The 27,947-nt window shown below is 39.1% G+C and overlaps 2 protein-coding genes across 18 annotated transcripts in view; one reads left to right on the top strand and one right to left on the bottom strand.

The window, feature by feature from the left end:
* The window catches only part of si:dkey-178k16.1 (band 4.1-like protein 1), a 68,077-nt gene extending 44,989 nt beyond the window's left edge, over nucleotides 1-23,088 (top strand). Inside the window, exons 4-24 of one of the 16 annotated variants that reach the window (XM_078950767.1) lie at nucleotides 1,442-1,546; nucleotides 2,501-2,543; nucleotides 2,669-2,744; nucleotides 3,956-4,174; nucleotides 4,279-4,366; nucleotides 4,446-4,598; nucleotides 5,328-5,503; nucleotides 8,320-8,495; nucleotides 8,615-8,856; nucleotides 10,652-10,690; nucleotides 12,491-12,520; nucleotides 13,208-13,363; nucleotides 14,709-15,489; nucleotides 15,565-15,683; nucleotides 16,698-16,748; nucleotides 17,972-18,373; nucleotides 18,769-18,990; nucleotides 19,086-19,145; nucleotides 19,258-19,347; nucleotides 20,039-20,119; nucleotides 20,377-23,088. In XM_078950767.1, coding sequence (XP_078806893.1) covers nucleotides 1,442-1,546; nucleotides 2,501-2,543; nucleotides 2,669-2,744; nucleotides 3,956-4,174; nucleotides 4,279-4,366; nucleotides 4,446-4,598; nucleotides 5,328-5,503; nucleotides 8,320-8,495; nucleotides 8,615-8,856; nucleotides 10,652-10,690; nucleotides 12,491-12,520; nucleotides 13,208-13,363; nucleotides 14,709-15,489; nucleotides 15,565-15,683; nucleotides 16,698-16,748; nucleotides 17,972-18,373; nucleotides 18,769-18,990; nucleotides 19,086-19,145; nucleotides 19,258-19,347; nucleotides 20,039-20,119; nucleotides 20,377-20,493 — 3,426 coding nt within the window. In that variant the 3' untranslated portion in view covers nucleotides 20,494-23,088. Of the gene's footprint in view, nucleotides 1-1,441; nucleotides 1,547-2,500; nucleotides 2,544-2,668; nucleotides 2,745-3,955; nucleotides 4,175-4,278; nucleotides 4,367-4,445; nucleotides 4,599-5,284; nucleotides 5,504-8,319; nucleotides 8,496-8,614; nucleotides 8,857-10,651; nucleotides 10,691-12,490; nucleotides 12,521-13,207; nucleotides 13,364-14,708; nucleotides 15,684-16,697; nucleotides 16,749-17,971; nucleotides 18,374-18,768; nucleotides 18,991-19,085; nucleotides 19,146-19,257; nucleotides 19,348-20,038; nucleotides 20,120-20,376 lie in introns of all 16 variants that reach the window. The other 15 variants (XM_078950761.1, XM_078950771.1, XM_078950768.1 and 12 more) reach the window with 15 other exon arrangements.
* Nucleotides 23,089-23,611: 523 nt separating this feature from the next.
* The window catches only part of cntn3a.1 (contactin 3a, tandem duplicate 1), an 87,547-nt gene continuing 83,211 nt past the window's right edge, over nucleotides 23,612-27,947 (bottom strand). For both annotated transcript variants that reach the window (XM_011476939.4, XM_011476941.4), the window contains exons 22-23: nucleotides 27,590-27,758; nucleotides 23,612-24,787 (exon numbers count right to left, since the gene is read on the bottom strand). In XM_011476939.4, coding sequence (XP_011475241.1) covers nucleotides 24,696-24,787; nucleotides 27,590-27,758 — 261 coding nt within the window. In that variant the 3' untranslated portion in view covers nucleotides 23,612-24,695. The remainder of the gene's footprint in view (nucleotides 24,788-27,589; nucleotides 27,759-27,947) is intronic.

Below are 27,947 nucleotides of genomic sequence, written 5' to 3'. Positions count from 1 at the left end.
CGGGGCTACCAGAGCCTGTCCCTGCCACTTGCGGGCGAAGGCAGGGTCCCACGTAAGAATTCTTAAGGAACTGCAAGAATGGGAGAGAAACTTTCTAAATTCTGTAAGACCTGTAGAAACTATGTTCTAGAAAACGACAGGTTTTTGATTTAGGCTAATAACGGCATAATCAGAAATAAAAGGCCACTTTTAAAATGGCGCAAAAGATGATTGGAGCAAGACTTTAAGGCTATTTGACAATATGTATCTTTTAAGACCTTTGTTTGTTTGGTGTAGCTCCTCACCAAAGATCTACTAGCAGCAAATGTTGAATAAAACACAAACATCTTGCTGCTTTGTTGCATTTCTAAAGTGACTCTGGCTCACAGAATTTGTGCAGTTTTTCTCCAAGCGTCTACATCCACCCAAGTATAGTTTGTATTGTCAAGTTCATTGAAATTCCTTTGTCCTAGGCTGCTCATTTATTCTTTAAGCCTGTACTCATTCAGTTTTTGCATGGTTGAGGTATTATCGACCATGGATTTGTGGAATTGCTCCAAACTGCTGCAGAAACAATCACGCAACTGGAGGCAGAAATAAGATTGAAGAGATGTGACAGAAAAAGCCTCGTCAAACTGTGGTCTGAGCACTTTTGGAGCTATGACTTGCTGTTTCTATATGTAGCTATATCTTATGCAAAAAAATGACTTTACAAGCCCAAATGAGCATCATTTGTTGGACTTGTATTGCAGCCAGACATATTTTATTATATGCATGTTTTTACTGTTTAATTTCATGTTGTGTGTTCTTCTTTACAACTCTGCCAATTTCTCCCACCGGCGCTAAATAAAGGTCTCTGATGGCCTTCTGGTAAGCAGAGATGGGGAAATCAAGAGGGCATACACACATAGAGCAGGGACTTATTAGTTCTGTTTCCATGGCAACAGCTGCTTGGTTGCTTTGTCACCATAAGAGCCAGGTCTCTCCAGGAGATAAATCTTGTGTGTAGGTGTGTGTGTTCCCCACACAGACCACACAAAGGATTTCAACCTTGAAGGGTTGGGTAGAAAATGGGTGTGGTCTGCTGAAACACCCGCAGATGGAAAGTGCAGCTCCTGTCCTTTTATAGGCATAAAGATTGTTTTGTGGCTCCTCCTACTCAGCAAAAAAGACAAGCGGGCATAAAGCATCTCTCAAACTCACACGGATAGGTTTTTTTTTTTTTGTCACAAACCTTGACGCTTTTTAGAAAACAGTCTAAAAATTAAACGCAAATAAAAACTGATAGATGGATTTAATATTGTTTTGCTTCTACAAAAAACCAAAATAAAGTGATGGGGATGTACTCTATGATTGACTAAAATTATTATTAAAACCTTGGTAAATGCTTACAACTAAAGTCTTACGCATTTTCTCTCTTTTTCTAAGGACAATTTGTGTCTTTTTGTGTATCGTGTGTCAGAAATTTGCAAAGGGTCAAACCCTGCTGGACATGGTGTGTGGCCATCTGAACCTGCTGGAGAGGGACTACTTTGGCCTTTCTTTCGTGGACACAGACAACTCCAAGGTTAGATGCACAAAAACACAAGCTCAAAAAAACCAAAGACAGGGCTTCACTGTTGTTACATATTTAGGGCCGTTCATTCCTAAAATCTGATGACTCATTGAGAGTTATCCATCTGCAAACAGCAAGTGCACACTACAGGCTACAGGCTGCATGCATGTGCCGCATGGCAGCATTCCAAAGTTTTACTTATGCTCTAAAAAAAAGTTCATTACCATCTTATTTAGTGCTGCAAGACACAAAATAGAGAAGCACAGTGTTATGTTCTTCATAAGGTTCAGAAAACCTTCTTCCCTTGCATGGGAAATTTTTTAAAGTGATGCATTTGGTTTGAGGTTAAGGTGAGTTTTTCTTTTTTTCTGTTTGTTTTTGTCCAAAATTCGTTTCAGATTTAAACAGGTCTTTGCTTTGCTGTGTCTAAAACTCATGGTTGTAGTTCTTTAATCTTTGATGCTTTACATTTTTTAAAACTCTTTTTGTAGTTTAATAGCCACGTGGTAGAGTGTGCACCCTCCGACTGAGATCGTAGATTTAAATCCATGGTTTGGTCATACCAAAGACTCTTTAAATTAGACCCAATTCCTCCCTGCTTCACACTTATTTAGGGATGGGTTTGGGTGGAATTGAGTGGTATATCATTTTTTTAAATGTAAAGCTATTTCACGAGTAACTGCCCTATAAAAATGTAACTTTTCAAAAAACGTCAAAATACATGGGCACTACTTCTACATACTATAAATAAAAAGTACCGTACATAATTAACAGAGAAAACTCTTGAACACATTGATATTGTTTGGGGTATGTTTTGTTTTACTTTAAGTAGTTTTGTTCCATTTTAATTTCAGCATCTCACATAACATCATCCTACCACCGCCGTGCATAACAGCTGGATTAAAAAAAGATTTCTGATGGGCTCCGTTTTCATATCAAATTTTTTTTCTTTCTTTTTTTTACCAGAACTGGTTAGATCCATCCAAAGAGATTAAGAAGCAAATTCGAGGTAGGTGAAATGCTGTAAATATCATGTATTTACATTAACATGGGCATAATAACATAATCAGCACAAAACACATTTTGTATAGAAGTAAATTATAAAAAATGTTGCTTTTGATTATTTGTCAACAGTTGGTTTCTGGAATTTGGGTTTTTCTGTCAAATTCTACCCTCCAGACCCGTCTGTTCTCATTGAAGACATCACAAGGTTGGTCTGATCCCAGCAAAGCTGCATGAAGTCTTCTTCATAAAATATATTTTGCTGTTATTTTTGCTTAAATACATCTTGTTGGGGAAGCTTCTGCTTGTTTTGGAGCCACCGTATAAAATGGGGGTTAAATTAGGAAATTAGAAAAAGTTTTTGGCCAAATTCTGTTTCAATTATGATGATAATTTAGAAGTCAAACAATTTGAATAACTCCACTATTTATAATTATAATATATTTTAATGTTATAAACTCTATAAAACTCCACAAGCTTATCTCTTTTGTCAGTAGTTTACATTCCTTGACTAAACTATTTTTATTTGCTGTTCATTGAAGCTAAATAAAATGGCATGAAGTTTGACCGGTGTTGAGTCTGCTGCGCCATGACACTACCAAGAAACGGCCTTTGATTGTACTTCAAAAACAAATCGAACACAAACAATGTACTGTTATGTAGTTTTTTATGTAACTGAACTAAATGGCACTCATACATACCGCATTTAACAAACACAAAATAATACTGTAGCAAAGAGATTGCACTGTGCTGCGTTAAGGTACAGAGGTAAACAGAGTTTTTTTCATTTTTTATATTTTATAAAAGTTTTTAAACCTCTGGTATTTGCACAGCTGACACATTCACTTCACTGATTTGTGACTTTTGTCTGACAGTTTCGAAAAAAACGCCTAAAAAAGGACATAGAAAATAGCATCTGATTGCCTCTATGTAAAGAATGTTTCATAAAATTCAGAGAACAGCAGAACAGACATGGTTCCTCCATGTAAAAAAAAGAAGTATGGAGCAGAAAACATTTTTAACTTAATCATTTTTAAGCCTGTGATGTATGATCCATTTTTGGCTGAAGATGTATCTGAGCGCCTGGTTTTGTTTAAATTTGATATTTTGGTCCAGACAAAAAAATGTGTTTACTCCTTTTTAAAGTTTGTAATATTTAAGGATGTAGAGTTAAAAAATTAAGTGTTTTTCTCCCCAGGCTAGATTTATTATTAATATGGAGTCAAAATATACATTTTGCAACAGGTTGATTATTTAAACAAGGATCAAATTTTAATGTTTGAAAACGTACTGTATTTCAGACTTTTCTTTTTTAGAAAGTTTTTGAAGTTTTTTTTCCAGACAAGTACTTTTCTTATTTTCTTTTCTGAAGTTTTTCCCATCTCCATCACCTCACCCTGACTGTGTCTTGTGTTCTAGGTACTATTTGTGCCTGCAGCTGAGGGATGACATCCTGTCCGGTCGTCTCCCTTGCTCATTTGTCACTCATGCCCTTTTGGGCTCCTACACAGTCCAAGCTGAACTTGGGGACTATGACCCTGAGGAACACGGCCCAGACTATGTCAGTGAATTTCATTTTGCACCCAATCAGACACGTGAGTTGGAGGAGAGAGTAATGGAGCTGCATCGCAACTACAGGTCAGAGAAAACGATGAGAGTCCCAGAAAGATTTTTGATCGGTAAAGCTACAAGTACTTTAGAAAGAGAACTGTTTCTATACTTTATCATGTTTCCTTTTGTAGAGGAATGAGTCCTGCAGAAGCAGAGATGAACTTTCTTGAAAACGCCAAGAAGCTTTCAATGTATGGTGTGGACCTGCATCATGCCAAGGTGATAAAACTCAATACTCTTTGTGTTGCTTTCATTTTGAGAGCACTAAGCTTTTTTTTATGCCTTGTCTGAACTCCAGGATTCAGAAGGAATCGATATAATGCTTGGTGTGAGCGCCAATGGGCTGCTTATCTACCGTGACCGCCTCAGGATCAACCGATTTGCATGGCCCAAAATTCTCAAGATCTCATACAAAAGAAGCAACTTCTACATCAAAATCCGCCCTGGAGAGGTAAATATTTTGTTTCTTTTCTTATCTCTCCTTTCTCCGAATGTCGCCCCTTAGATACTGCATTGCATGTGGAGGCTTATAAGAAGCTGCAGCCACTCTGGCAGAGCTGAGACAAGTGGATTAAAGGGTCATTGAGAAACGAGATCCCCTCAGATTTCTATTTCATGGCTTCATGGATGTTCAATTTACATCATTACTTGTCTGAACTCGTGCTAAACAACATCTATTATCTTTCCATCATCAGATGCAAATGTTACTGCCATGCTTTACATTTCCTCTTTGGTATTATCTCGAATGTGTTTTTTTGTCTGTTTCACTCTCAGTGGTCACTTAAAGTTTCTATAGTTTTTGTTGAATATTTTAGGGCTGAATCTTTGCCTCATTTAGGTTGAATGATTTTCCATCATTATTTTTCTTGATCAGCATTTATATTTTCATAAACTTAAAAACTAAACAAAAGCTGTGTGACTGTTTTTTTTTTTTCAAGCTTTTACATTTTTTTCCTACATTTTGTTACTTTTTTTTGAGAATGTCTTTTTAGTTTTAAAAATATAATATTCAATCATTTCTTTTTATGCACCCAACCTTCTCGGTTGGGGTTGAGATTTAAATTTTCTGTGACACAACATTAGGAGTTCAGGCATTGTATTTTTTTCAGAAAAGAAAAATCTTTCTTGTTGCTGCAGAGCAAGCACAATTCACTCTGCTGCCATACTTCAACTTCCCCAGCACTTGGTTCTACCACTGTCTTTTTCCTCTTCACCTCCTCCACCACCTCCACCTTCACTCCTTCCCCTCACCACTCAGTATGAACAGTTTGAGAGCACCATAGGCTTCAAGCTGCCTAACCATCGGGCCTCCAAGCGATTGTGGAAGGTCTGCATTGAACACCACACCTTTTTCAGGTAGGAGTGATACTCACAGTATTATAGACCCAACACGTGTTCTGTGCACCATTCGTTGGGCCTTTGCATGGACTGTTACCACTCTGCATGGTGGACGCACAAATGACTCGTTTCATTTCCTTAAATCACCTGTATAAACACTTTGCAGTTTTGTGCACTTTCAGTTGACGTAGAGCTGCTCTGACCAGCATTTTTAAGTGGAAACATCAATACTGAATGTTTAAAAAAGCCAATCTTGCACTAGGCAATGTGTGGGTCTTATGCTGTACACGTCTATTGTTCTAATGAAAGCTGCTATAATTAACTCATTTTAAAGCAGCTATTGACCTATTCCTACTAAGGCCATTTTACAAGAGGCACAGGAGTGCTCACTGAGTTTTATGGCTGTCCATTATTTGACTGATTTTGCTGAATAAAAGTGTCTCCTCATTCCTTACTATCAGACTCTGTACAGTAAACTCTCCTGGGTGATCTGAATGGTAAAAGCAGGCTAATAAGCTTCATTGCTCTACTTTGATTTTTTTTTTCTTTTTTAAATATCATCTTTAAAACATTGTGGATTATAATTACATAATTAATCCAAAAGTAATGAAAGTGTAGGTTATTTTGTATTGAATGCCTTTTTTTTACACTACAAGTTGCTGACATTTTCTGGTAAATCAACCACTTTCAGAGGCGGTTTAACATTTGGAGTTTTTCTCTGAAGCATCTAAACAGTAATATTACTCTTCCTGCAATACATATAAACGCTATTTAGAAAATTAGCTTGTACATAAAAAGTGTCTATCCAGACAATTGGCCTTTTTGTTGACGTGTTTGCGGCCACTACTGGCTTGAGGTATGCCAGTCTATAGGACCTCACAATCTGTGGATCCAATAGATGAGGAGTAATATAAAAAAGAACAGAAAAAAAGACAGAATCCTGGTGTGATATTTTATAGGGTTAATTTATTCCTGACTTGTAGTCCTATCAAACATAAAAAACATACTAAATACAGTACAAGACACAGTGCCAAAAGTACAATTGATAAAAAGTCATAAAAGCATGATTAAAAAGACAGAAATGGAAGTTTAAAAGAAATCACAATAATCTTTTTTTTTTACTTTGCTTCAGTTTCATGCTCAATACAGATAAAGCAAAGCTGCATCTGATCAATAAATGTTTTTTTTTTTTTAATTACATGTAGTGTAACATTTTTAGTATCTCACTTAATGACACTCCTTGTGAGTGACTTGGTTCAGGAGTCTAAGATTCCTCCCAGTCTCCATAAGGACTCCTTCTTCAGTTTGCCAGCATTCCTTATCTCTGGTGACCACCATCAGGTTTGTGGATCACTTCCTCCTCCAGGCACCATAACCACTATGGCAGGGGTCGGGAACCTTTTTGGCCAAGAGAGCCATAAACGCCACATATTTTGAAATGTAATTTCAAAAGAGCCATCCAATAATGTAGCGTCCCTTTCCCACACTGAGGCACTGAGACTTAACCTCTTTTAAGGTTCTTTATTGTGGTTACTGTAGACCGCAACAAACGCCGTACAATTAATTCAGCTCAATCTCTCCCGCTGAGACGAGAGCGCTTCTCCCAACTTTATATTCCCCCCCTCCCGCTCCAGCCCTCCCATTTCCCTTATTCGGCCCATAGCTGAACCCCATTTGTACAAATTACCTAACAACAGGCTGAGCGACAGAACTGAGGGCCAATCAGATCTCTGCTTGATGCGTTCATTGAACTCCAGAACTTTTAACCCGGCCCAACAGCCACCCAGTCCAAGTCAGTAAGCAACGATATGTTTAAAAATAAATATACAAGTGAATGTGTGTATTTGATGTAATTTCAACATTTTTAAAGTACAATAAGTCTGTGGATTCTTTTTAATAATATTGTTGTGCTGTTGCTGATAAATGAGGCGTTGAGACTTTAAACGTGATCGTAGGTCTGAATGTTCTGTAGATGAGAGAAAGACTGATCACATGCAGACGCGGAGCCAAACACACACACCCACGCTGCAGTGATTTACGGGTAGCGGGTTTTACGTTATTACAATCCCTGCGCAATTCACCTGCTACCTGTGCCCACAACTCCACCCCCCACCCCCACCCTCTGGTTTCTTCCTCACACATCCCGTCCCCGCAACTGCGCGCTGTTTCTCAGAGACGGGAGCGCGCCGTTTAAGACACGGCAATTCACAGGTTTCCGGGTGGTACAAACTCTGTGAAATAATAGATAATAGTAAACTGGTAGTTTTCTCTCCAAGCACCGCTACTACTGCGCGCCTCTGGTATCGCATCGCGCCCGAGAAGGACTGGTCTAATGAAAAAAAGAAAAAACGTATAATTAAGGATTTGTCTGCGAGCCACATGTGACCATCAAAAGAGCCATATATGGCTCGCGAGCCACAGGTTCCCGACCCCCCGCACTATGGCCACAGCTTCAAGTTGCATTCACAGTGAAGGATGAAAACAAGGTTCATTCTGGCTCTATTTCTCCGGACTCCATTGGTACCTGGTTCAAGATCTCCTGGATAAGAGAGTTGAAGACGCTTCTATGAGTGGATTCAGCAAAATGTTCTTAAAAGACTCTCACAATATGTTTTGGCTGCCAAGTCTGTCAGTTTCAGAGCCTAAAGTGTTTGTGGAGGCAAGCAAGAGTGTCTTAAGTCAACATTTGAATTTTTCGATGCGTGAATGCTTCAAATGAATTGGCATTAATGAATTTTGTTCTCCATCACCGATCCCAAAGAAGTCTCTTTGTAGCGATCCTGTAAAAAGTCAATCAAAATGATCTGATTTGAACTAGTTGAGCCTTTTTGCAGGTTGGTTTCCCCTGAGCCTCCTCCAAAGGGCTTCCTTGTGATTGGCTCCAAGTTTCGATACAGTGGGCGGACCCAAGCCCAGACCAGGCAGGCCAGTGCTCTGATCGACAGGCCTGCCCCTCAGTTTGAGAGGTCGGTGAGCAAGCGGTATATGCTGCCCCGAAGCATTGATGGAGGTACAAATCCTAACTCCTTCACTCTTCCATTGGATGTTCACATTTGACACATATGACCAAACTGCTATAAAACTGTTCTCAATCGTTTCATTACTTTACTGCCCTTCTCATTTTTCCAGCTTCGGCCCTGGGGGATAGTATGGACCAACTGTCACAGAGGAGCTCCAGTGAACGCACACAGTTCATGTCTAGAGAGGACCTAGACCAAGAGGGCAGCTTCGACCTGGACCATGATCAGTATCAATACCAAGACAAAGACCAGGAGCGATATGCAGATCTTGAAGACGATCATGAAGAGCACAGTCAGAAGCAGACGTTTGGTGGCCGCATCCCAACACCCACCAAAGCCTTAGAGGTCAAGGTACAGAGAGTTCTGCAAACGAGCAGAACTGTGGATTACACCAAAATATTAGCTTAACGAAAGACGTTCTGAGAGCTTACAAACTAACTAAGACAAGAATTATAATTCCAGCACACAGTTTCTGTATTGAGACTTGGTGTGGATGAGTTTGCTTTGACTGCAGAACCAGATGATGCCTAATGATCTAGATCAGTGGTTCCCAACCCCCGGGCCGCAGACTGTTCTGTGGGACAGTTGGTCCTGGACCGCATGGAAAAAAAACACAGCCTACTTTTTTATGTTTTATGTAGAATCTGATTCTGAAGGAAATTTTATTTTGGAAAACTCCTGGATTCTCTCCACCACATCTGACTCACTCTTGACGAATGTCACGTTGCTTGGTCATGTGTTGAAAATCTATCCACTACTTTGTGCTCTGACCTCTAAATTGCAGCCCCCAAGCTAGCAAAGTCAACAAGACAAATGTATTTGGAAAGTTTTTTTTCACAGAAAAGATCCAGTGAGGACACAAAAGAAGAGCCTTTGACTTTAAAAAAAAAGAAAGAAATCTGCATTTAACTGACAAAAACCGGAAATTCGAAATATGGAATTTTTGTGACAGTTTATCCCGCAGACCATAACAATAATGCAGCATATTCAGCAACTGGCTGTCTAATGTCACGAAGATGCTGCTAATCAAGTTTTTTCAAATGGTGGGTTCACATTTTTATATGTAGTAAATACCAGTTTAAGTGATTTCTTTTTCCATTGCACCTTATAAATTGGACACAGTTGTAAGTTTAAGGATTACAGGAAAATCTGTATTACGTTTTAATGATTCCTACTCAAAATCTAGTGTGCAAATAAAGTTTAAAGCAGCTGCAGATATTTTACAGAGTATTGAAGGAAACAATAACCTCAAAAATTAAAAAGAATATATATATATATATATTGTCTGACATCAAACCGATCTGTGACCTTTGAAAAGGTTGGACACCACTGCTCTAGATAAAGGAGAGAAAAGAGGAGATGGATGAACAACAATTGACAAGGAGAATGGATGAGAGGAGGGATAAAATAAAGAAAAAGTGTAGATACTAAATGAATGGGTCAGGATTAATGAAGAGGGTGTAGAATGGAGGAAAGAACATTGGATGACAGAGGGGAAGGAAGGATTGATAGATTACATGATGGGGAGCGGTTGGGTTGAGAGAAATTAGGATTCTGGTGATTTTGTTGGGTGCAAAGACAGCTGTGGTTTGGTTTGAGGTGCTACTCGTGAGACATTTCTGAATTTAGCACAAAAACGTTACATGTGTGATTCCAAACTGTTGTAACTGCTTACCAGGTAACAATTCCACTGATGTCCGCCGCTGTTATAAGAAATCTGAAATTAAAAGCAAAAGTTTTAGTTTGTAGAGAAGAACATTTGATTAAGACAAATGTTTTAACAGCTGGAGGGGAAAAAAATGCCCTGTGCTTCACTTCTAAGAAGAGGGTGATCCCTGAATTTACACTTTTCTATCTAACATTCATTTTTTTTTGGTTAAATGCTGCAATCTAGTTCTAATATGACCCCTCTCAGTCCACTACCTCATTGTCTCTGCGACATTAAAAGCCTTTTCTGACTGATTCCTTTCTTTTGATGTCCTATAAACTCAAATGACGTGTTCACTCTATATTTCTCTCTAACCTTTCACCCTGCCTTCTAACAAATCTCTTCCGTTCTTTGCTGCTGCACAGTTAACACCATTTCTCACTGCAAATCTCTTTCTTTTCCATTCCTGCTCTCTACCTTACCCTCCCTCCCCTGCAGGGTGAGGAGGCAGGCTCGCCTGTAGACCCAAAACCTGAGGTATTACGGCTGTGGACCTTCATGTCTGTCTGTGACTGTTTCAGACCGTCTTGGTGCTTTGTGTTCACAAAAACCTGTTTTATTTTATTTTTTTTGGAGTTTGCCTAAGAAAATTCTGCAAATTTTCATGTCATGTTTCCAGGAGTGTGTAAAGTGTAATTTATGGGAAATGTATGGTGGCCTTAAAGTGCAAATCACTGAACGCAAAAGCAAATTAAAGACCACAACAAAATAAAATAATAATAATAATAATAATAATAAACATTATCTTTTAGAAATTAAAACAAAATTCCAGAGACTAAAACCCAATTTTTAAAAAATGAAACAAAATCAAAATGAAATGTTAAAAAATGAAATACAACAAGAAACCTGTAAAGGTAGGGACAATGGATATCACTGATTGGATGATGATGTTGAAGTTTTTTTCAAATGTGTCTTCCATGTCCAAGTTTAATGATTAGAACGGGTCATATCCAGGGCACATCCAGTATCACTTCATGCCGAATGTTAAAATGATGGGAGAAACTCTCATCATCCAATCAGCGATGTCTCAAACCTTTTCTGGGTTCTTTTTTTGTTTCATTTTTTTTTTATTTTCATCTAGATTTCTGGAAAATACTATTGTATTCCAATTTTTTTCTTTCTTGTCTACAGAAACCAGAAAGCTTTTGGACATTTAGGACGCATTTGAAAAAACTCAAACATCAAAAATCAACTGTCATCGTCCAATCAGTGATGTCCCATACCTACCTTTTCTAGTTTCTTATTGTGTTTTGTTCTTTAACATTTCATTTTGATATCTGAAAATTTACTTCTGAAATGTTTCCTTTTATTTAATTATTTTTTTTTTGGAATTGTGCTTTGGTTTTTGGAATTTTGATTTCTAAAATGTAAAGTTGTATTTGTATTTTTTTTAAGCTTTTTAGTTATCATTTTTACCTTTTAACATGTTTTTGCGTTGAGTGATTGTTTTGTGTTTTTGTCTGGTTTGCACTTCAGGGCCACCGTAGAAATGCATGAGCTTAAAAAAAAACTTTTTTGAAGTGATTTGCTAAAATTAAACTTTTCCCGCATGACTTTGGATTTTTATGTGACTTATCGGACACATACAACAGTGTGTGTCTAAAATAGTGTCCTTGTGTGACATTTAATAGTTGTCATTGTTGGAATTAGGACAAAGGGACAGCTCTGAATCACATTTGATAATTCAGTGAGTCATTGATTCACTGGCTGACATATCTCACTTCTCCATTGTTGTCTAAAAGTCCAAAACTTCATCCATATATGAATTTGAATCACTACAATTATTGTCACCCGGAACAGCTGTGTGGATACTCTTTAACATTCCATGAGGATGTGGGGTAATAGATCTTGTTAAAAAAATTGGATAAGAGCCGTTAACTGAGGGATTTACAGTATTTAGCATTTTATAATGTGTTCTCATGAGATGTTTGGGTAAGAAGAATAGGAAAAATCCAACTCCAAACACTTGGGCTCATCTAGAGAGTGCCTGCATCCATGACCATTCGGCGGAATCTAAAGTGGATTGTCCCGGTCTTCTTGACAGAAAACATTATTCACAGTGTGAACTCAAAGCGTGCCCTCCCTCACACACACTGCAATAGTGTTGATTGTTTCTGCCTGTCCGTCAAGCTGCCTGCCTTTTAAACTCACCAGCAGCATTTTACCTCTTTGTCTCTGCACGCATCTGTCTTCCCCTCCCCTCAAATCCTCAACCTCCTGCTTTGCACAAAAACCACTCAATTCATCTCACTCGCCCCATCCCATCTACCGGACAAGGATGTGCCCCCCCTTCGGCCGAAGCAGGAGGTACTGCTCGATCTGTTTCTGGCATGTTTAGACCTGGCCAGGCACTGTGTGTGTTTTTTGTGTTGTGAATGTTGCTTGAACCCAGATGTGCTGAGGAGCACTCCGAGCTCACCACTCACACCTCATTTAATGAAAAACAGATCTTTATCGGTTCTAATGAAGCATAACTGACTCTGATAAAATTATGCAGTCACTACTTTAAAGATGTAATCTTTCAAAAATAGACTAGAGAGTGAAACTCTGAAATTCCTCTTCTTTTTATCTAGCTATTTATTAAATGAATATTACAGGCCTTGATGAACTACTACATTTTTTTTTTACTTAAGAATGGTGGTGAACAACAAAGAGAAGGTGCTAACATTTTCTTTTAATATTTAAGACATATTTGGAGAATTTCCAATGTTTTGTAAGATTTGATATTTTAACTTGAACACAATTAAAGATTTTAATCATATTTTCAGGCTAGACTTCAAAAATGTTTGTCTTTATCTGATCATCCGATTGATTTTTGTTGTGCAGACATTTGAAGGTTTGCGCTAAAAAAAATGTTTTGCAGCCTCATTCATATGTTATGATAATAGGGATGGTTTAGGTGTTATAAACTTAACACCTAAAGTCATAAATGACTTTAGGTGTTAAGTTTATAACCATCCCTATTCACCGTGTGTCTTTTTACTGTGTGAGCAGCAGTTCTTGGACAAGCCTGAAGATGTTTTACAAAAGCACCAGGCCAGCATCAATGAGCTGAAGAGGGCTTTGAAGCAGCCCAACAGCAAAATGGCACAGAGGGAGCGCCTGTCTTCAGCCACTCCACCTGGAGGAGGAACTCCAGAGCGAAAATCAGTAAGAGCAAGCCCCTCACTAACTTTACCGAGTTCTGGTTTATTTCCTATCAACTCACGGTAGATTTTGGTTCATAACCTTCAAAATTGCCAAGCATTTTCTGTTAAATACCATTTGTCCATAATATAAAATAAATGGCCTCAAGGCAAACTTAAAGAAATGTCTTTTATGTGTAATCTCATCAATTAACTTTCACACTATTTGTAAGATAATTAGTAGTTTTTTTTTTTAAGTTTAATGTAGGCTAACAGTAAAAAATAAATAATTAAATCATTAAACAGGACCAAAAAAATGTTCCATTCATTTATGGAAAATGCAGGGGGCTGTGTCCGAAAGGCATTATTTTTATCTACCTATTATGAACTTATTTTATTAACTTTTATACTAATTTTTAGTTCAAAATGAAAAGAAATAAAGATATAACAGGAAAAGAAAAATTAAACAGTGCTTAAAGGGGAAGGGGGGATATTCAAAACTGGATGAAAAAATGTCAAAATAAAAACCCTTTAGGACTCACTCTGATGGGAATCCTGGTTTGGGTGTTTTTAACATGTACTTGTTACATTTTTTCTTGATGGAGTACAGATATAAAGAAAATTAAACACAAAATTACATTTTTGAGCATTTAGGTTTTTCAGATTGTTGTGAATCAGATGAAAACATGTTGGTGGAAAAAGCTTAAAACAGGAAATCTGCTCCACTTCATTCTGACTCATCCACTTATTGCTGACTAGATCCATGGACGTCTTTGTTTTCCTCGTCTGGCTCCTACATTGCTCACCATCTTTTTAGTTTCACCCAGCTTGGAGTTGTGGGGGGCTGTAAGTTAGTGGGAGAGCATCTAATCAAAGGTATAATGAGAAATTTGGGCAGGCTTACTCTACGCCACAAGCGAAATTCAAATGAACCTCTGCCGCTCTTCAGAAACTGTCCTAGAAAACTGCAGTTTTTTTTTTTTGGGCTAAAAATGTCATATTCGTAATTAAAAGACTACTAGGTACACTTTGAAAATATAGCAAAAGATAGCCGAAGTGGGACTTCAATGTTTTGCTAAGTTAAATAATGGTTTAATACATTTTGTGGTATAAAGTGGAACTAAAAGGCGAGTTGATGTGAAATGACCTATTTTCTGATGATGACGCGTTAGTTCGGAATTGTTTGGACTGTTTGTCCCATTTACTCATCCACATAATAGCAACAGATGGTGAGAGGACATTGTAAGCATCTCAACACTGATGAGTTACTGACTCTCTCTATCTTTACAGTAATGATGAAGATTGATAATGATCATAGAAGAGCGCTGTCTTTCGTTAGGCTAACGCAATTGTCTACTCTGTCAACTTAGGCAACCGTTGGCGTCAGGGTGATAGACAAGGAGGATGCTTGTGAGGGAACTCTGGATCCTCACTCTAAAACAGAAAAGAGTAAAATTACGTCAAAAGTTTCGGAAATATTTGCAGCCACATCTCGGGCCGAAACCGTTGGGAGCAATTGTTCCTGGGAATCTTCCAGAACAAAAGTGGAAACTTTTTTACATGCAGCAGAACTCAAGGAAATGAAACAGTTGGACAATACAATAACTGCTAATGGGCATCATGACTCAGCCTTAATGAGGACCGCGTTTAATGCAAACGGCCACGACTTTCCCTCTGACAAACTGATGAGTGAAATGAGGGGAAAGTATCGCTGCAATGAACATAAAGACAACGCGAAGGTTGCTGAATCTTCTGTGGCTGTGGATTCTTTCCTGAAGGGTGGCAGGGACGGAAGTGAGAGTCACTCTCCACACTATGAGGCTTGGAAAATGAAAGACTTGAGCCCCACAGAGGAAAAGGATTGCAACAACTTTGGAAACTCAAACTCCCAAATCCCCAAAATAATTCCTCTGAAGCCACAGAGATCAAAGAAGTCTTTGAATAAAGAGAACCAAGACGGTGTTCATGCTGAGAGTCGGTCAGACAGGAACGCCGCTGCTGCATCTGGAGAATGGACAAAAGCCTCCTGTGAGTCAGCGAGGAGTCTGGATGACACTGCTGGACGGCACTCCTCTCCGCTTTGTCAACAGACCAAGAACGAGTTGTTTCCAAAGCAGGAACTCAAAGACCGCAGGGATACGACGGTGCAAGGTCAGTGGACAAGAGGGGTTGTTCTCCATGAAGATCGTTTCCATAACATCTCAGAGTTCTGCTCAAAATTTTCAGCTCCTCCCCGCACTCTGCCTCTGAAAATTCATTGGTCCCGAGACAGGCCGAGCACCGTAGACAGTAGCCACATCCACTTCCGGACCCCCAACCCCGAGTCAGCCAAGAGGAAGCAAGCGGTAAACCTGTTCGCCCATCACCGGAAAGTAGCACCTTGCATGAGCTTCAGGCTGTGCGGCGATGATCTTGGTTTTTGCCATCAAAAACTCCAGACATCCCACCAGTATACACCAGTGGCTGTTGACAAGAAAGCAAAACATGTTTTGGCATAGCACCATTGACCGAGCCAGCTCAGAGAGCTTTTTGCTTTCCCTTGTTTCCTCTGCAAAGCTTGACATCTGCTTGGCCATTTCAGAACACTGCGGGCCCTTAAGCAACGCTCACATTGCTTAAGCTGCAGGCGTCGTCCTTCTCCCTCCTTAACTTGTCACCATAACACCTGGTATCGTCTTCCAACATCCTCACAGAGGAAAGGTGGCAGCTGTTGTAAGGAGTGCACGACCTTTACGCCATTTTTTTTTCTTTAAGCTTCCTTTTCACATGATGTAAATCCCGTTTTTGAATGCCTGTGAAGGGCATTTGTGCAAAATGTTCTACCTTGGCACCTCTGCAGCAGCAAAAACAAAAAAAAGGAAAGGGTAATTAGGAGCAAACAGGAGCTGCAGAGCTGCCAAACCTCTTCGGGACCGAGGCATTCACAAACATGAATACCTTTCTCCTGTAAGGGATTTTGAAACCTAAAAAACAAAACAAAAAACCTCAGTGCATGGCAAAACCACTGCACTTGCAGTCATTTTTAAAGATGTTAACCTTTTATCACACACTACGTGCATGCATCTGACACTAGAACTGCCCAATTTCTGGAAATCCTCATTTGGTTTACCATGGAGCTATAGCATATGTCAGTGACACCAACCTAGCAGTAAGCATGCACTGCAAAAGCAATTGAGCTGAAATCTGCAGGGGAAAGTGCAACATTGGCATTTAAACTGCTCTTTCAGCTTTGTTGCAACTCCGATCAAAGCAGTGCCAAAAACAGAAGAAAATGCATAACTCGCATTACAGAAGCCTTTCTGTGCAAGAGGAATTTGGCTGATGTTTGCTTGTTGTTTGTTTGTTTTCCTTTCATATAGGAGACTCCTCCTACGCCCGCGATTCACGAAGAGCCTCTCAGCGAAGCCTCAGTGAGTCTTGTATTTATCGAGCAGCATCTCTAGAATCAACTTAACAAACTACATTTCAAAAATTCCGCAGATTTTTCATCCTCATCAGAATAATCAACATGTTGTTTTTCATGTCTAAAAATAAACTCACTGCATTTTCACTTTTGGGGAACTAAAATATCAAAGAAAATGAAAAATAAGCTTTGGTTTTACGTCAACTGGGATTTGTCAGTAAGGCCCTATTCAGTTACAATTGTCCATATTTATCTTGTTTCTTTTTTTTCCTACTGTTTTGTAACATTCGTGCCATTTTTTCTCGACATGCACAAATGATTGGATGATTTATTTTTCCTTTTACTTGATCCTTTTTAATTCAAGATAATCTTACTTGAGTAAAATGGTTGGATACTGAGGGTCTGGGGGATCAGCCTATATACTGGTGTGTAGAACAGAGAAAAGCAAAAACGTTCATGAATTGAAAGTAGTTGAACTTACTTGAATGTTTTTTAATATTTTTTTTTCCATTATTTGTTTTGTCAAATATTAATTTTGTTTTTATAGATGTTTTGCATATTAGGTCTATAATAATTGTGATAATGAAGATGATAATATTTTATTTGGGACATACACTTTAACATGAAAACAATCAAAAATACTACACATATCTGAAGGTGAGTGAGAAGAAGTTAAAGTCTTCTAAATTTTTAACCCCTAGCCCTAGATCAAATGTATAACCACGCCAAGTTCACCCACTATGTACTCTAGTCCTGTTCCCTCTCTAATGAGCACACATTCAGTTTCAAATACCCATATACACACATATAGACAAATATACACATCTTATTCCCCAACACACCTGAATGCATCCCCAAATATTTACTGGTATCAGTTTATTTATGTTTTGTGTTCTTGAATTTATACCTATGTTCATATTTCTTTATTTGCTCTTAAACTCCCTTATGTTTAAACATTGTCTTAAGTATAAACTGGTTCTGTTTCACAGCTTTGCTCCACAAATGGACACACACAATATTTACTTGTTTGTGCTTGTGTGTAAAAACTTTACTCTTTTCCCTGAATTTTTGATTTAATAAAGAACTTTTTTATATTTTGCTAATAAATTGTTGTTTGTTTTGAATCTGTACAGTGTTCTACCACATTATTATTAGATCCTGCTTCTAAATACTGATAGATTTAGGATTGTTCTGCCACTTCTCTAAAAGGCAGTTATATTCGTCTTCCAGAGGGAACCATGGGAGAGACGTCTGGGCTCAGTATCTGAGGATGACCAAGACCATGACATCCTATACCTGAGGGAAACCCACTTGGGCATTGAGCGCAAATGTTCCAGCATCACTGTTAGTTCCACATCCAGCCTGGAGGCCGAAGTGGATTTTACCGTCCTCACAGACCTGCAGACGGGCATGGAGGAGTTCTCCAGGGGGATGTCGGAGTTAGGAGAGAGGGATTTGTCACCTGATGGAGGGCTCTGCATGGGCATCGACTTGTTGCAGCACCAAAATGTCCCTGAACCGCCCCCACCTGTAGTGCCAACTCCTCTTCCTAGAGGAAGCACCAGTAGTCCTCCAGCCAAACCTGTCCAAACTGAGGAAGTCCGGCCAGAGGTCAAACGGCCTGAAGGACAGGTAAATCCATGAACATCAAGAGCTCCCTGGGGAGGTGTTCTGGGCATGTCCCACTGGGCGGAGGCCCTGGGGAAGACCCAGGACACACTGGAGAGACTATGTCTCTCGGTTGGCCTGGGAACGCCTCGGGGTCCCACCAGAGGAGCTGGAGGAAGTGGCCAGGGCGAAGGAAGTCTGGGCATCTTTGCTCCGGAAGGAGGAAGGAGGAAGATGGATGGATGGTGTTTAGTGACACTTTGATGTATTTATAAATGACTTAAAAAAGAGTAAAGTTGGAGTTTGAACAAACAAGTATGTTTTATTGTTAGGTATTATTCTATAATCTACTCATATGGCGTACAAATATTAAGTGGTTAAAAACTAACTAACTTTGTGTTCCCTCTCCATCTCTAAAGCCTGCTGTTCCCAAAAAACCAAAGAGGTCGGTGCCGGTGTCATCTTCAGTGGACAGGGACCATCCACATAAAGACGCCAGTCGCATCACAGTTGCTGCACCACTGAGCAGAGAGCCCAGCGATGTCATGCCCACCCCGGCGGTGAGGAAGACCGACGTCAGGACGGAGACTCAGCCGAACGGGTCAGAGGTCACCACCACCATTGTGGAGTTCACAGATCAGGTCTACTGGAGCTGAAAGCCTCTTTGTCCTTTTATCGTTCTGTATGCTTTTCGTTCTGATTCAAACAAGTCACACGCTGGATGGATCTGTTGCAGGATCACGCCATCACTGGTCTAGGCGAGGTTTCATATTCCACGAGACAAAGTGTGTCTCCGGTGAGTACTCCTCTACTGAGTGGAGAAACTCTTGAGCTTATTCCCTAAATACTGAATCCATACAAGTGGGTGTGTTTATTTTTTTCCTAAAAGCTGTTTTTATTATCATCAGGTGCACAAGGGCACTTTTGGGCGAGAGACACCAGGCTCTCCCATCCTCGTCACTGAAAACGTTACCTCGGCAACCACTCACGTCACAAAGGTAGAGAAGCTTGAACAAAACTTGCAAAGCATGGCCTGAATAAACCCATGTGGGTGCAGCTCAACTCATTTCATTTTGAGTCATGGAGAAAAGGCTGTTTAAAGATCCACTCTGACAATAATCATGCTTTTAGTCTTTCTAACATGTTTTTGTGGCATTTTTCTCATGCTGGAGGATATATAGAAAAAGGAAATTAGGCTTAAAATGTAATTTCTGAATATTTCTTTATCCAAATCACTGTGAATAGGAAGCAGACGCAATAATGCCATTTGAAAAAATGTGTCAGTGTGACATACAAGTTACTATGACGAGCTGCCTGCTCCGCTCCATTCTGATGCATCCACTTGCAGACAAGTACGTGTATTTTTTTGCTCTTTCGCGCTTCCATCTGGCGTAAAACTGTACGGCTGGATAGCTCCAATATTGCTTGCCGTTGTAAAATTAGGGGTGGGGGTGTGAGTGGCTGTAAGCTCGCAGAAGAGCACGTAAACAGATGGATGATGGGAAGGAGACGGGCTTACTTTGTGCCGACAGTCACGCCCGCAATTTAGAGGGAAATTTTTAAAGAACTAGTGCAGAAACTATGTCCAAGAAAACGGCACAGTTTTTTTATTTTGGCAAAAAACTGCATAATCATAATTTATAGAGCACTGGGAACGCTTATGAAAAACAAATATCCACTGTGTTGCAGACTGTGAAAGGAGGATACTCAGAGACGAGGATCGAGAAGAGAATCATAATCACAGGAGACGATGATGTAGACCAGGAGCAGGTAACAAACTCCACTTTTATTTCCTAAAGTAGGCAATCATAAACAACATTTTTTGTATATATTTAAGTGTTATTTTGTGTCCTGGTAATACTATTCTTGCTCTATTTAGAAGCATAACGAATTTGGTGGGAAAAAAATGCATTACTTGTTATTATTTCTATAAGTATGATACACAAAAATGTATTTCTAATGTTTAAGCAGTTTTTATTCTTGTAAGTGGTTTTACAGAAGTCCTACAGCTGACTTTGTCCTGGCAGGCTCTGGCTATTGCAATACAGGAAGCAAAGCAGCAGCATCCAGACATGCAGGTGACCAAGGCCGTTGTCGTCAGGGAAACGGAATCATCCGTCGGGGATCGACATGGAGCATCATAGGTACAGGCTACATCTTTACCCCCAAATGATGCTCCATTATACAGTGTCCTCTTAATTCTTTTGAGCTCCAGTCACAGTGATTTAGATCTTCCCTCTCTGCAGTCACAGTTTGTGCAGACAAGAGCGCCCCCCTTTGGACCAGATGTGTCAGTACATGACTTTTAACTGCGACCTTCCGTCCTGGCCAATGAGTGTCCGCAGTGTCTTGATGGAGCCTCTTGTTTCAGTACAAAAAAAAAAAAGACTCCTTTAATTTTCTTCTCCTATTTTTATCCAAGTATTCATATCATAAGTACTCTGGTTTTTACAGTCAAGCGGGAAAAAGGTTTAAAAAAAAAAGCAACAACAATAATGTGCCATCAAAAATCCCAAACATCCTACAAAATTTGACTTGATCCAATCAAACCCTTTCAATTTCTCAGGGCCTCTATATCCAAGTCACCTGCTCAAGCACTTCTTCAAAGTCAGATGGAAAGGATTCAGAAGGGGCATTTTTAGAATAAAGTAGGATCATATTTGCAATAGTTCTCATTTCATGCTGAGAGCATCATTTAGAAAACTAGAAAAATAAGTATTTTACCTGAAAACAGGTGTGAGGAAAAAAGAAAGGAAAACAAAAAAGTTCATTTCCTACGTGGTCGCTTGGAGAATAACACACGTGTGGTTTCTTTATTGTTAAAGCATTGCAACAATTCTAGTCTGGTGCTTTAGTTCTAACAGTGGATCCTTGTAATTAATGGGTTCTCTCTTTTCACATTGTGTAATGATGGAGCACCAGAAAACATCAGAGTCCAGTTGGACCTCTCCCTCTTTCTGTCTGACATGAATACTTCCCCCTGCTTGATGTTTTTCTACTATGATATGCAGGCGGCGTTTATGCAACGTGGAAAGGAAACTGTAGGCGACTTTAGGAGCTCCTAATAGAAATTCATGCTAAACCGCTGCATCGAAGTTTGGGAGCACACTTTTGTTCTGGATCTAGTAGCTTCCAGTACCTGTCTGGTCCAGTGTTTAAATGTGCTTTCAGTGCTCAGCAGGATGAGCTGCCTCTTTGTTTTGCTAATGCGCAGACTAAGCTCGCATTGCAACTGCAACGGTGAATTAAAAGACGTAAGCACGATCACACGATTCACATTATTGGAGTCTAAAAGGTGGATATACATTGACAATGATAGATATGTTATTAGACGAAAAAGAGGTTGAATTGTTTGAAGGAAAATTTTTGAGATTCCAAATCCCCCCTAAAATCAAAATAAAATATATATATATATCATAATGATTTTGTAAACTTGAATGTGAAGAAAACAAAACTGCACTTAAAAACATTTCTATTAGAAAGATAGAGTATCCAATCAGTTGCTTTTAATATAATTTCCCCTTAAAATGCTAAAAAGCAGCATTTCAGGCTGACTTTCTGTCATAATGACACTGCTCTTACATTCTTACATCCCAGCATATTTGTTTTTCTTTCAAACTAAGTCAAAAAACCAGCAACATGCACTTATGTCTCCAGCACTATCATCCAAAATCCCCCCAAAAAAAAAAGAACTAGGAAAAACATCTTTCAGCTTAGTTTGGTTGAATTACCTGAGCTATTGTTGAGATGATAAAATCCAGATGACGTTAATTACTGAATTTATTTGTAGCAGAAGTGTATTTTTGTTTCCATCCATCTATTTCTTTCTACAACACAGTTTTTGTAGAATTGGCTTGAAGCTGCATGGGAACTGTACAAACCATTTTTTTTGTATGTAACAACTTTTTATGAGCTTTTCATTACTAAAGTGCCAGAGTCAAATGCATGAACTTGGCATGACAAGTTTGCCCTTTAAGTATGATTTTGTTAGCAGTTCTCATTTCACATTTTCTTTGGAAACTCTTAAAGACTGAGAGCTGAACCCCTTCAATGAAATCACTTTATGACCTGCTATGTAAGGTTGAAGTAGGAAACGGTGAGGTAGACTTTTGGCCTTCAGACACTAAGCTTTGTCGGTATCCATGTGTGCGGTGTAACTCCTGTGGTGTTTAGGTTTTTTTTTCTTTTCTATTTTTAGTTTTAAGTGATGGTTAATTATTGATGTGGATGTCAAATTAGAAAGTGAAGAAAAGAAAACAAATCCATGCATATTTTATTCTGTTTTTTTGGTGCTGTTTGGTGGATTGTAAAGACGTGAAGTGGTCAGGAGCTGTAGATTTTTCAATGTACACTAGGGGGAACCATTGACCTGAAAGAAGCAAACTTTGCTTTTCATCAAGCATCCACAGCGGAAACTTTTGACACTGTCACTCAATACGGGACAACGATCTCCAAATACTTACGTCAAGCCTGTAAGGACACAAAGTTGTTGTCCTGCATCCAGAAAAGGCCCATTCATGGAAGTGTGACCAGCGACAACCAGACTGTGAATAATCGCAAACAATTTGGCTGAGACACCTTGTCAAAGTCTGATTGGATGCCCTGTGATTGAACCTCTCTGCCTACACTCCATCTTTTCTGCTCTGCTGCTCTCCATCGCTTGGTGCTGTGTCTCTGCTGTACATTGTACTTGCATTCCTTCAAAAATCAATAAAGACGAGAGTAAAAAAAAGAACAAAGGGGGAATGTGTGGACTGTGTGACACAGGAGTTTCTCTTTAATGCTACACAGCTGTTGTGTTTTATTGTGTTCATACTACAGTTTATTTAGTTTATTCTAAAAAATTTTAAGGAATCTGCTCAAATGATTACATTTGGTATTTGTTTGCAAGAAATATTTAAATGGCCTTGAACGGCCGGTTGAAGCTAAAAACAAAGAAATTATTTGTATTTATGTCAAAAATAATCAGAAACTACCAGTGAGACTCTCATTAATGTGTTTGTTACCTCAGACTTGTCGCAAAAGGCCAATGAACGTAGCGTTGAAATTAAATAATAGGCTTAAGTAAATCTAAATCTGTTATTAGATTTGTGTAGATAAATATAAAGTGTGAAAATCACATACTCACTGTTGACAAATAATCATTTTTACTAAGAAATCTGATTTTAGGTCAATTAAAACAAGATCAGTGTGTTAAAACGGGTATATCACTTCCACAAAACTAAATGTACACATGTTTTAAGAAAAAAGGAGTTTCCAGTATTTAGGAAAACACCATTATCTTTATTAAATCAAGCCGATCCAAGTCAACCATCCTCAAATAAGTGCAAATACTGACTGATATATCATGTTAAACAGCAGCCAGCAGTTCATTACTGTTGGAAAAGTCAGAGGTCTCTGTCATTTATAACAATTCCATCCGGACAGACAAAAGAGAAATGCTTGACTTATTTTTAAAGAATAAAATATATGGGAAATAACTTTACATAAAAAAAAAAAAATCATAATGAAGTAGAAATATGGAAAAAAGGAAATGTATAAAATCTCTCGAGTTAAAAATGTGGACTATAATCATAAGACTTAAGGCTCATTTTGGGTCCTGAGGATTTTATACATACTTTTCTAAGAAGATGGCGATAAAGTAAGACATGAACCATGAACACAGGCCATCTGTTTACAAAGAAAGTCATAAAGGAATGCCGGGATTTCTGAATTTCTGGTATAAAAGGTGTTCAGATCAGATCTGTTTCATGGAGACAAAAAGGTTGGAGCATTTTCCTCTTTTTCTTTCTAATAAATAACAGTTGGTTGTCTTCCTCAGACAGAGCCGAAGGTCAGACAGATGCTTAACAATAACAGACCTCCGATTGATTTAGAGATAATTTTTTTTAGTTTTTGTTGATTGGAATCAGACCACCAAGCTAAAAGTTCAGTACACAGAGTACATCTGCATTGAACAACACCTGCACGGTCCAGTTGAGAAAACGTAAACACGTCCATTTACATCCTTCAGAGTAAAAAGCATGAGAGTATCTGCTGGTTTGAATGGAGATGAGATAAAACCCTCTTCAAAGACACAGCAGTGAGTCAAGTCACGGTGTCCTTTCAGTTCCATAAAAGCATCTTCTGAAGAATCCAGCTCTTTTAGTAACAGCTTCATACAGGAGGAAGAGGAGGAGGAGGAGGAGGAGAAGAATCTTCCTCACAAAATCGTCTTTGTAAAGAGAAGAGGAAAGACACAGTGGGGTAAGAAGGGGAGCAGGTGGAAATGTGGCTGTCAGCCTTGTGCTGTCTTTGACCTGCTGTTTTTTCCTCTGAACAAGCAGCTGGAAGCCCAGGATGTTTGTCATAGTGTTGCTGTGGCTGTGAAGATTAGGGCTGCAAAGTTGACAAGTGGAGACGCCAGGAGCTCCTGAGCTGCTCCCATGACGGCCAAGCCTAAAACAAGCAAAGTCATTATTCAACAGGTTTTTCAGTTTTCTCACCTTTGAGTCAATAAATAAACATTCAAGTTGAGCACATATAAGCAAAAGATGCTTTAGAGCAGTGCTCCAGAACCGTTCTCAGACGGTTTATGTCACAGACCGGCCCATGCAAGACTGAAGTTTTTTCTTTAGCCTCCAGTTTCTCTTAACTTTTAAGGGTGACGATTATCTTCATCCTCTGGAAAATGTCTGCAGCTGCTTTAAACTTTATTTATATACTAGATTTCATGCAAGAACCATTAAAGTGTGATAGAGATCAAAGTGGGGGTTCAAAAATCAGACACCAACTTCAGCTTCGCCTGACAAGGGTTACATGTGCAATGGATAAATAAATACATAAATAAAAATGGCTATTGCTAGCAATGCAGGCGCTTTAAGGAAGAGGTTTTTCAACCAATTGACTTGACACGTGTCAAGAAAGGGTATAATGATAATAAAACTTCCTTCAGAATTCGATTAGAAAACAAAACAGGAAAAAAAAAAAAAAGGTCTTGTTTTCTATGCGCCCTGGAACAGGGGGATATTCCAGAAAGCAGGTTATGCTAGCTCCCACGGTAAGTTTGAGGCTAAGGAAGTTGATAACCTCAGCTTTCGGTTCCAGAAATGGAGGTATGTTTCAGGGTAGGTCAAGTTGCCATAGCAACTCATGCTCTGAACATAACCTGGTCGGGAGCAGGTTTAGTTGAAGGTTAGTTTGTTTACAGAGAGGTGAAGCAGCATGGCGTGTCCATTTGAAGATGATTTAGTGGATGAAGAAGCTCAGATAATACTTTTTCCCCCGTGAGAGGGTGATAAGATCACATATGGATGTTGGAAAATTCAACTTTTTTACTTTGATCCAACTTAGTTATTTGCTTCAGTTAAGATAAATCATTTGTTTGTTAAATCAGTTTAAAAATAACACGTAGTTATCAGACAGTCATTTTACTTTCATTCAAATTAATTCAATTAAGTAGGTGTAACTTTGGTGCTGCTGTTAGGTTGGCACCGCAAGGGATTGTGGGATACCATTTCCTTTGCCTGTCTGGACGGATTTTGGTTTAAGTGTGGCTTTTTGACCAAATGTGTTTAGTTGTTTAGCTGTTTTACTGTGTTTTTCCATGTTTTGCTGAGTTATTTTGTCCTACTGTGCTTATGTCTCTGCACCATGAGTGAGAGTGAAGGAGAGGATGACGAGTTTATATAGCACCCCTACCGAGCAATGCTGTTATGACAACGATGGAGAATTCTTTAATGAATTAGAGCGCAATGTGCATTTTTTTCTCGTCCTTTTTATTGTTATAAAAATGAGCATATCTGCCGGCTCATACTTAAAAATATGAGAGATCAAGAAATATAATTAATTAAGATGGAAAAAATACTAATTGAATTGGAGTAATATGACATTTAGTTAGATAAATACATAAATTTGAGTTGTATAAACAATTATTGAGTTTTATAGACGTAAGAAATTAGGTTGATTAAATTTAACTCAATTATTTGTTACCAATAGAAGTAATTCATTTAAGGTGGCAAAATTGGATAAGTTATATATATATGCGTCACAAGGAAAATGGAAACAAGATCAGAAACTTGTGCGTTTACTTTGTCTGTTCTTCTACTACAAGCAGAAACTCTTTCTTTTGATGATGCAGCCGTGTTACTTTTTTGATGGACGTATAATCTTCATACGCCGTCATTAAAATCTCAGAATACATCTCACTGAAGTACAGCGCTCTCTTTGGTTCTCCACGCGTTTCCATGGTGACTCCGGAAATCGGGGATCTATTGAGAATGTCTTTATGTACCTTCTGTGCACGTGCGTTAACCCAGGGTTACTAAGTCGAGCATAATTACGCCAACTCATATCCGGTCTTCTGGAACCGACATACCCAGAGTAAGCAAGTTCAGGCGGATTTCAGCCAGAGTTCAGGCTTAAAGTCAGGCTAGTTTAAACATGCTTCCTGGAATACCCCCCTGGTCCACCAGACCTGGGGTTAGGCCAGAGGTGGGCACTGAGGGCCGCATTCCTGCATGTTTTCCAGCATACCCTGCTCTGGCATGTTCTAATTGGCTGGACACACCTGAACCAGGTAATCAGCCATGAGTAGGGCAAGACTATCTGGAAATCATGCAGACACACCGGCCCTCGAGGCCTGGAATTGCCCACCCCTGGGTTAGGCAGTGCTGTAAAATGTTAAAACAAGTTGTGATTACACATGTGTTTCAGTAGATGGCAGTAGTACCACACACCCAGCTCAAAGAGCTGAAGGAAGCACTGCAGCACACACTTAATAAAAGGAAACACCCTTCTTTGAATACCCAGATACTGGCAGATTCCCATGCATGGCACAGTGTAATATTTTGTTAGATTACTCCTCTTCCTCAGTTGCAGGTCAGAAGACAAAAAGGTCTTGTAAAAGTTTAGCATTTAGCACAACTTGATGAGAAAAGAAAGAGGATTCACTGAGGAAGCTCATTTATGAAACCCAACAGCAGGATTTATTGCACACAGTTTCATTTTAAAGCCTATAAGAGACTGTCTTGCTTTTGCAACCTTTGGGAAATTTAATGACTTCTAATGGTGCGAATGGGATACTTCCTTTATAGAATAAGGAGGAGTGAATCCCTTACAGGCAAAAACAGCATGTAGTAGCAAAACCCACACATATATTCTCTTTGTAACCCTCGGCTCCTTTGTTTTTTTTTAAATAAAGTTTATTTGGAAATGTCAAACAGACAGAAAGTGCTACATATGTTTTGTGAAAAGTGTCACCTTCACTCCTCGGGATGGTAATCTGGTGACTGCTGATGCCTTCCCCGCCCTCACTGAAGGGTTTAATCTGAATCACATAGTCTTCGTTGACGGGCAGCGACAACTCCAAGGTGGTGTTTTTGGTCTCGACCACACTGGGACGGCTGTGTTTGTCTTGGCTGTACAACACCTGCAGCGTGAAAGAGTTTTCATTTTCCTTTCTGAGGTTACGTACAAACAAAAAAAGAAGAATGATACCAGCACCATGCAGCTCCATCAGGCTGAAAACGAAAAAAAAAAAATCCCATAAAGTGGGAAGGATGCAGATATCTGACCATGATTGTGATGAATCACCAGCAGGGCTAACGTCGTTGTAGTG

The sequence above is a fragment of the Oryzias latipes genome, chromosome 7, assembly GCF_053564925.1.
Source record: "Oryzias latipes strain Hd-rR chromosome 7, Olatipes_Hd-rR_3.1".
NCBI lineage: Eukaryota > Metazoa > Chordata > Actinopteri > Beloniformes > Adrianichthyidae > Oryzias > Oryzias latipes.
This window is presented reverse-complemented; position numbering and strand designations above follow the sequence as displayed.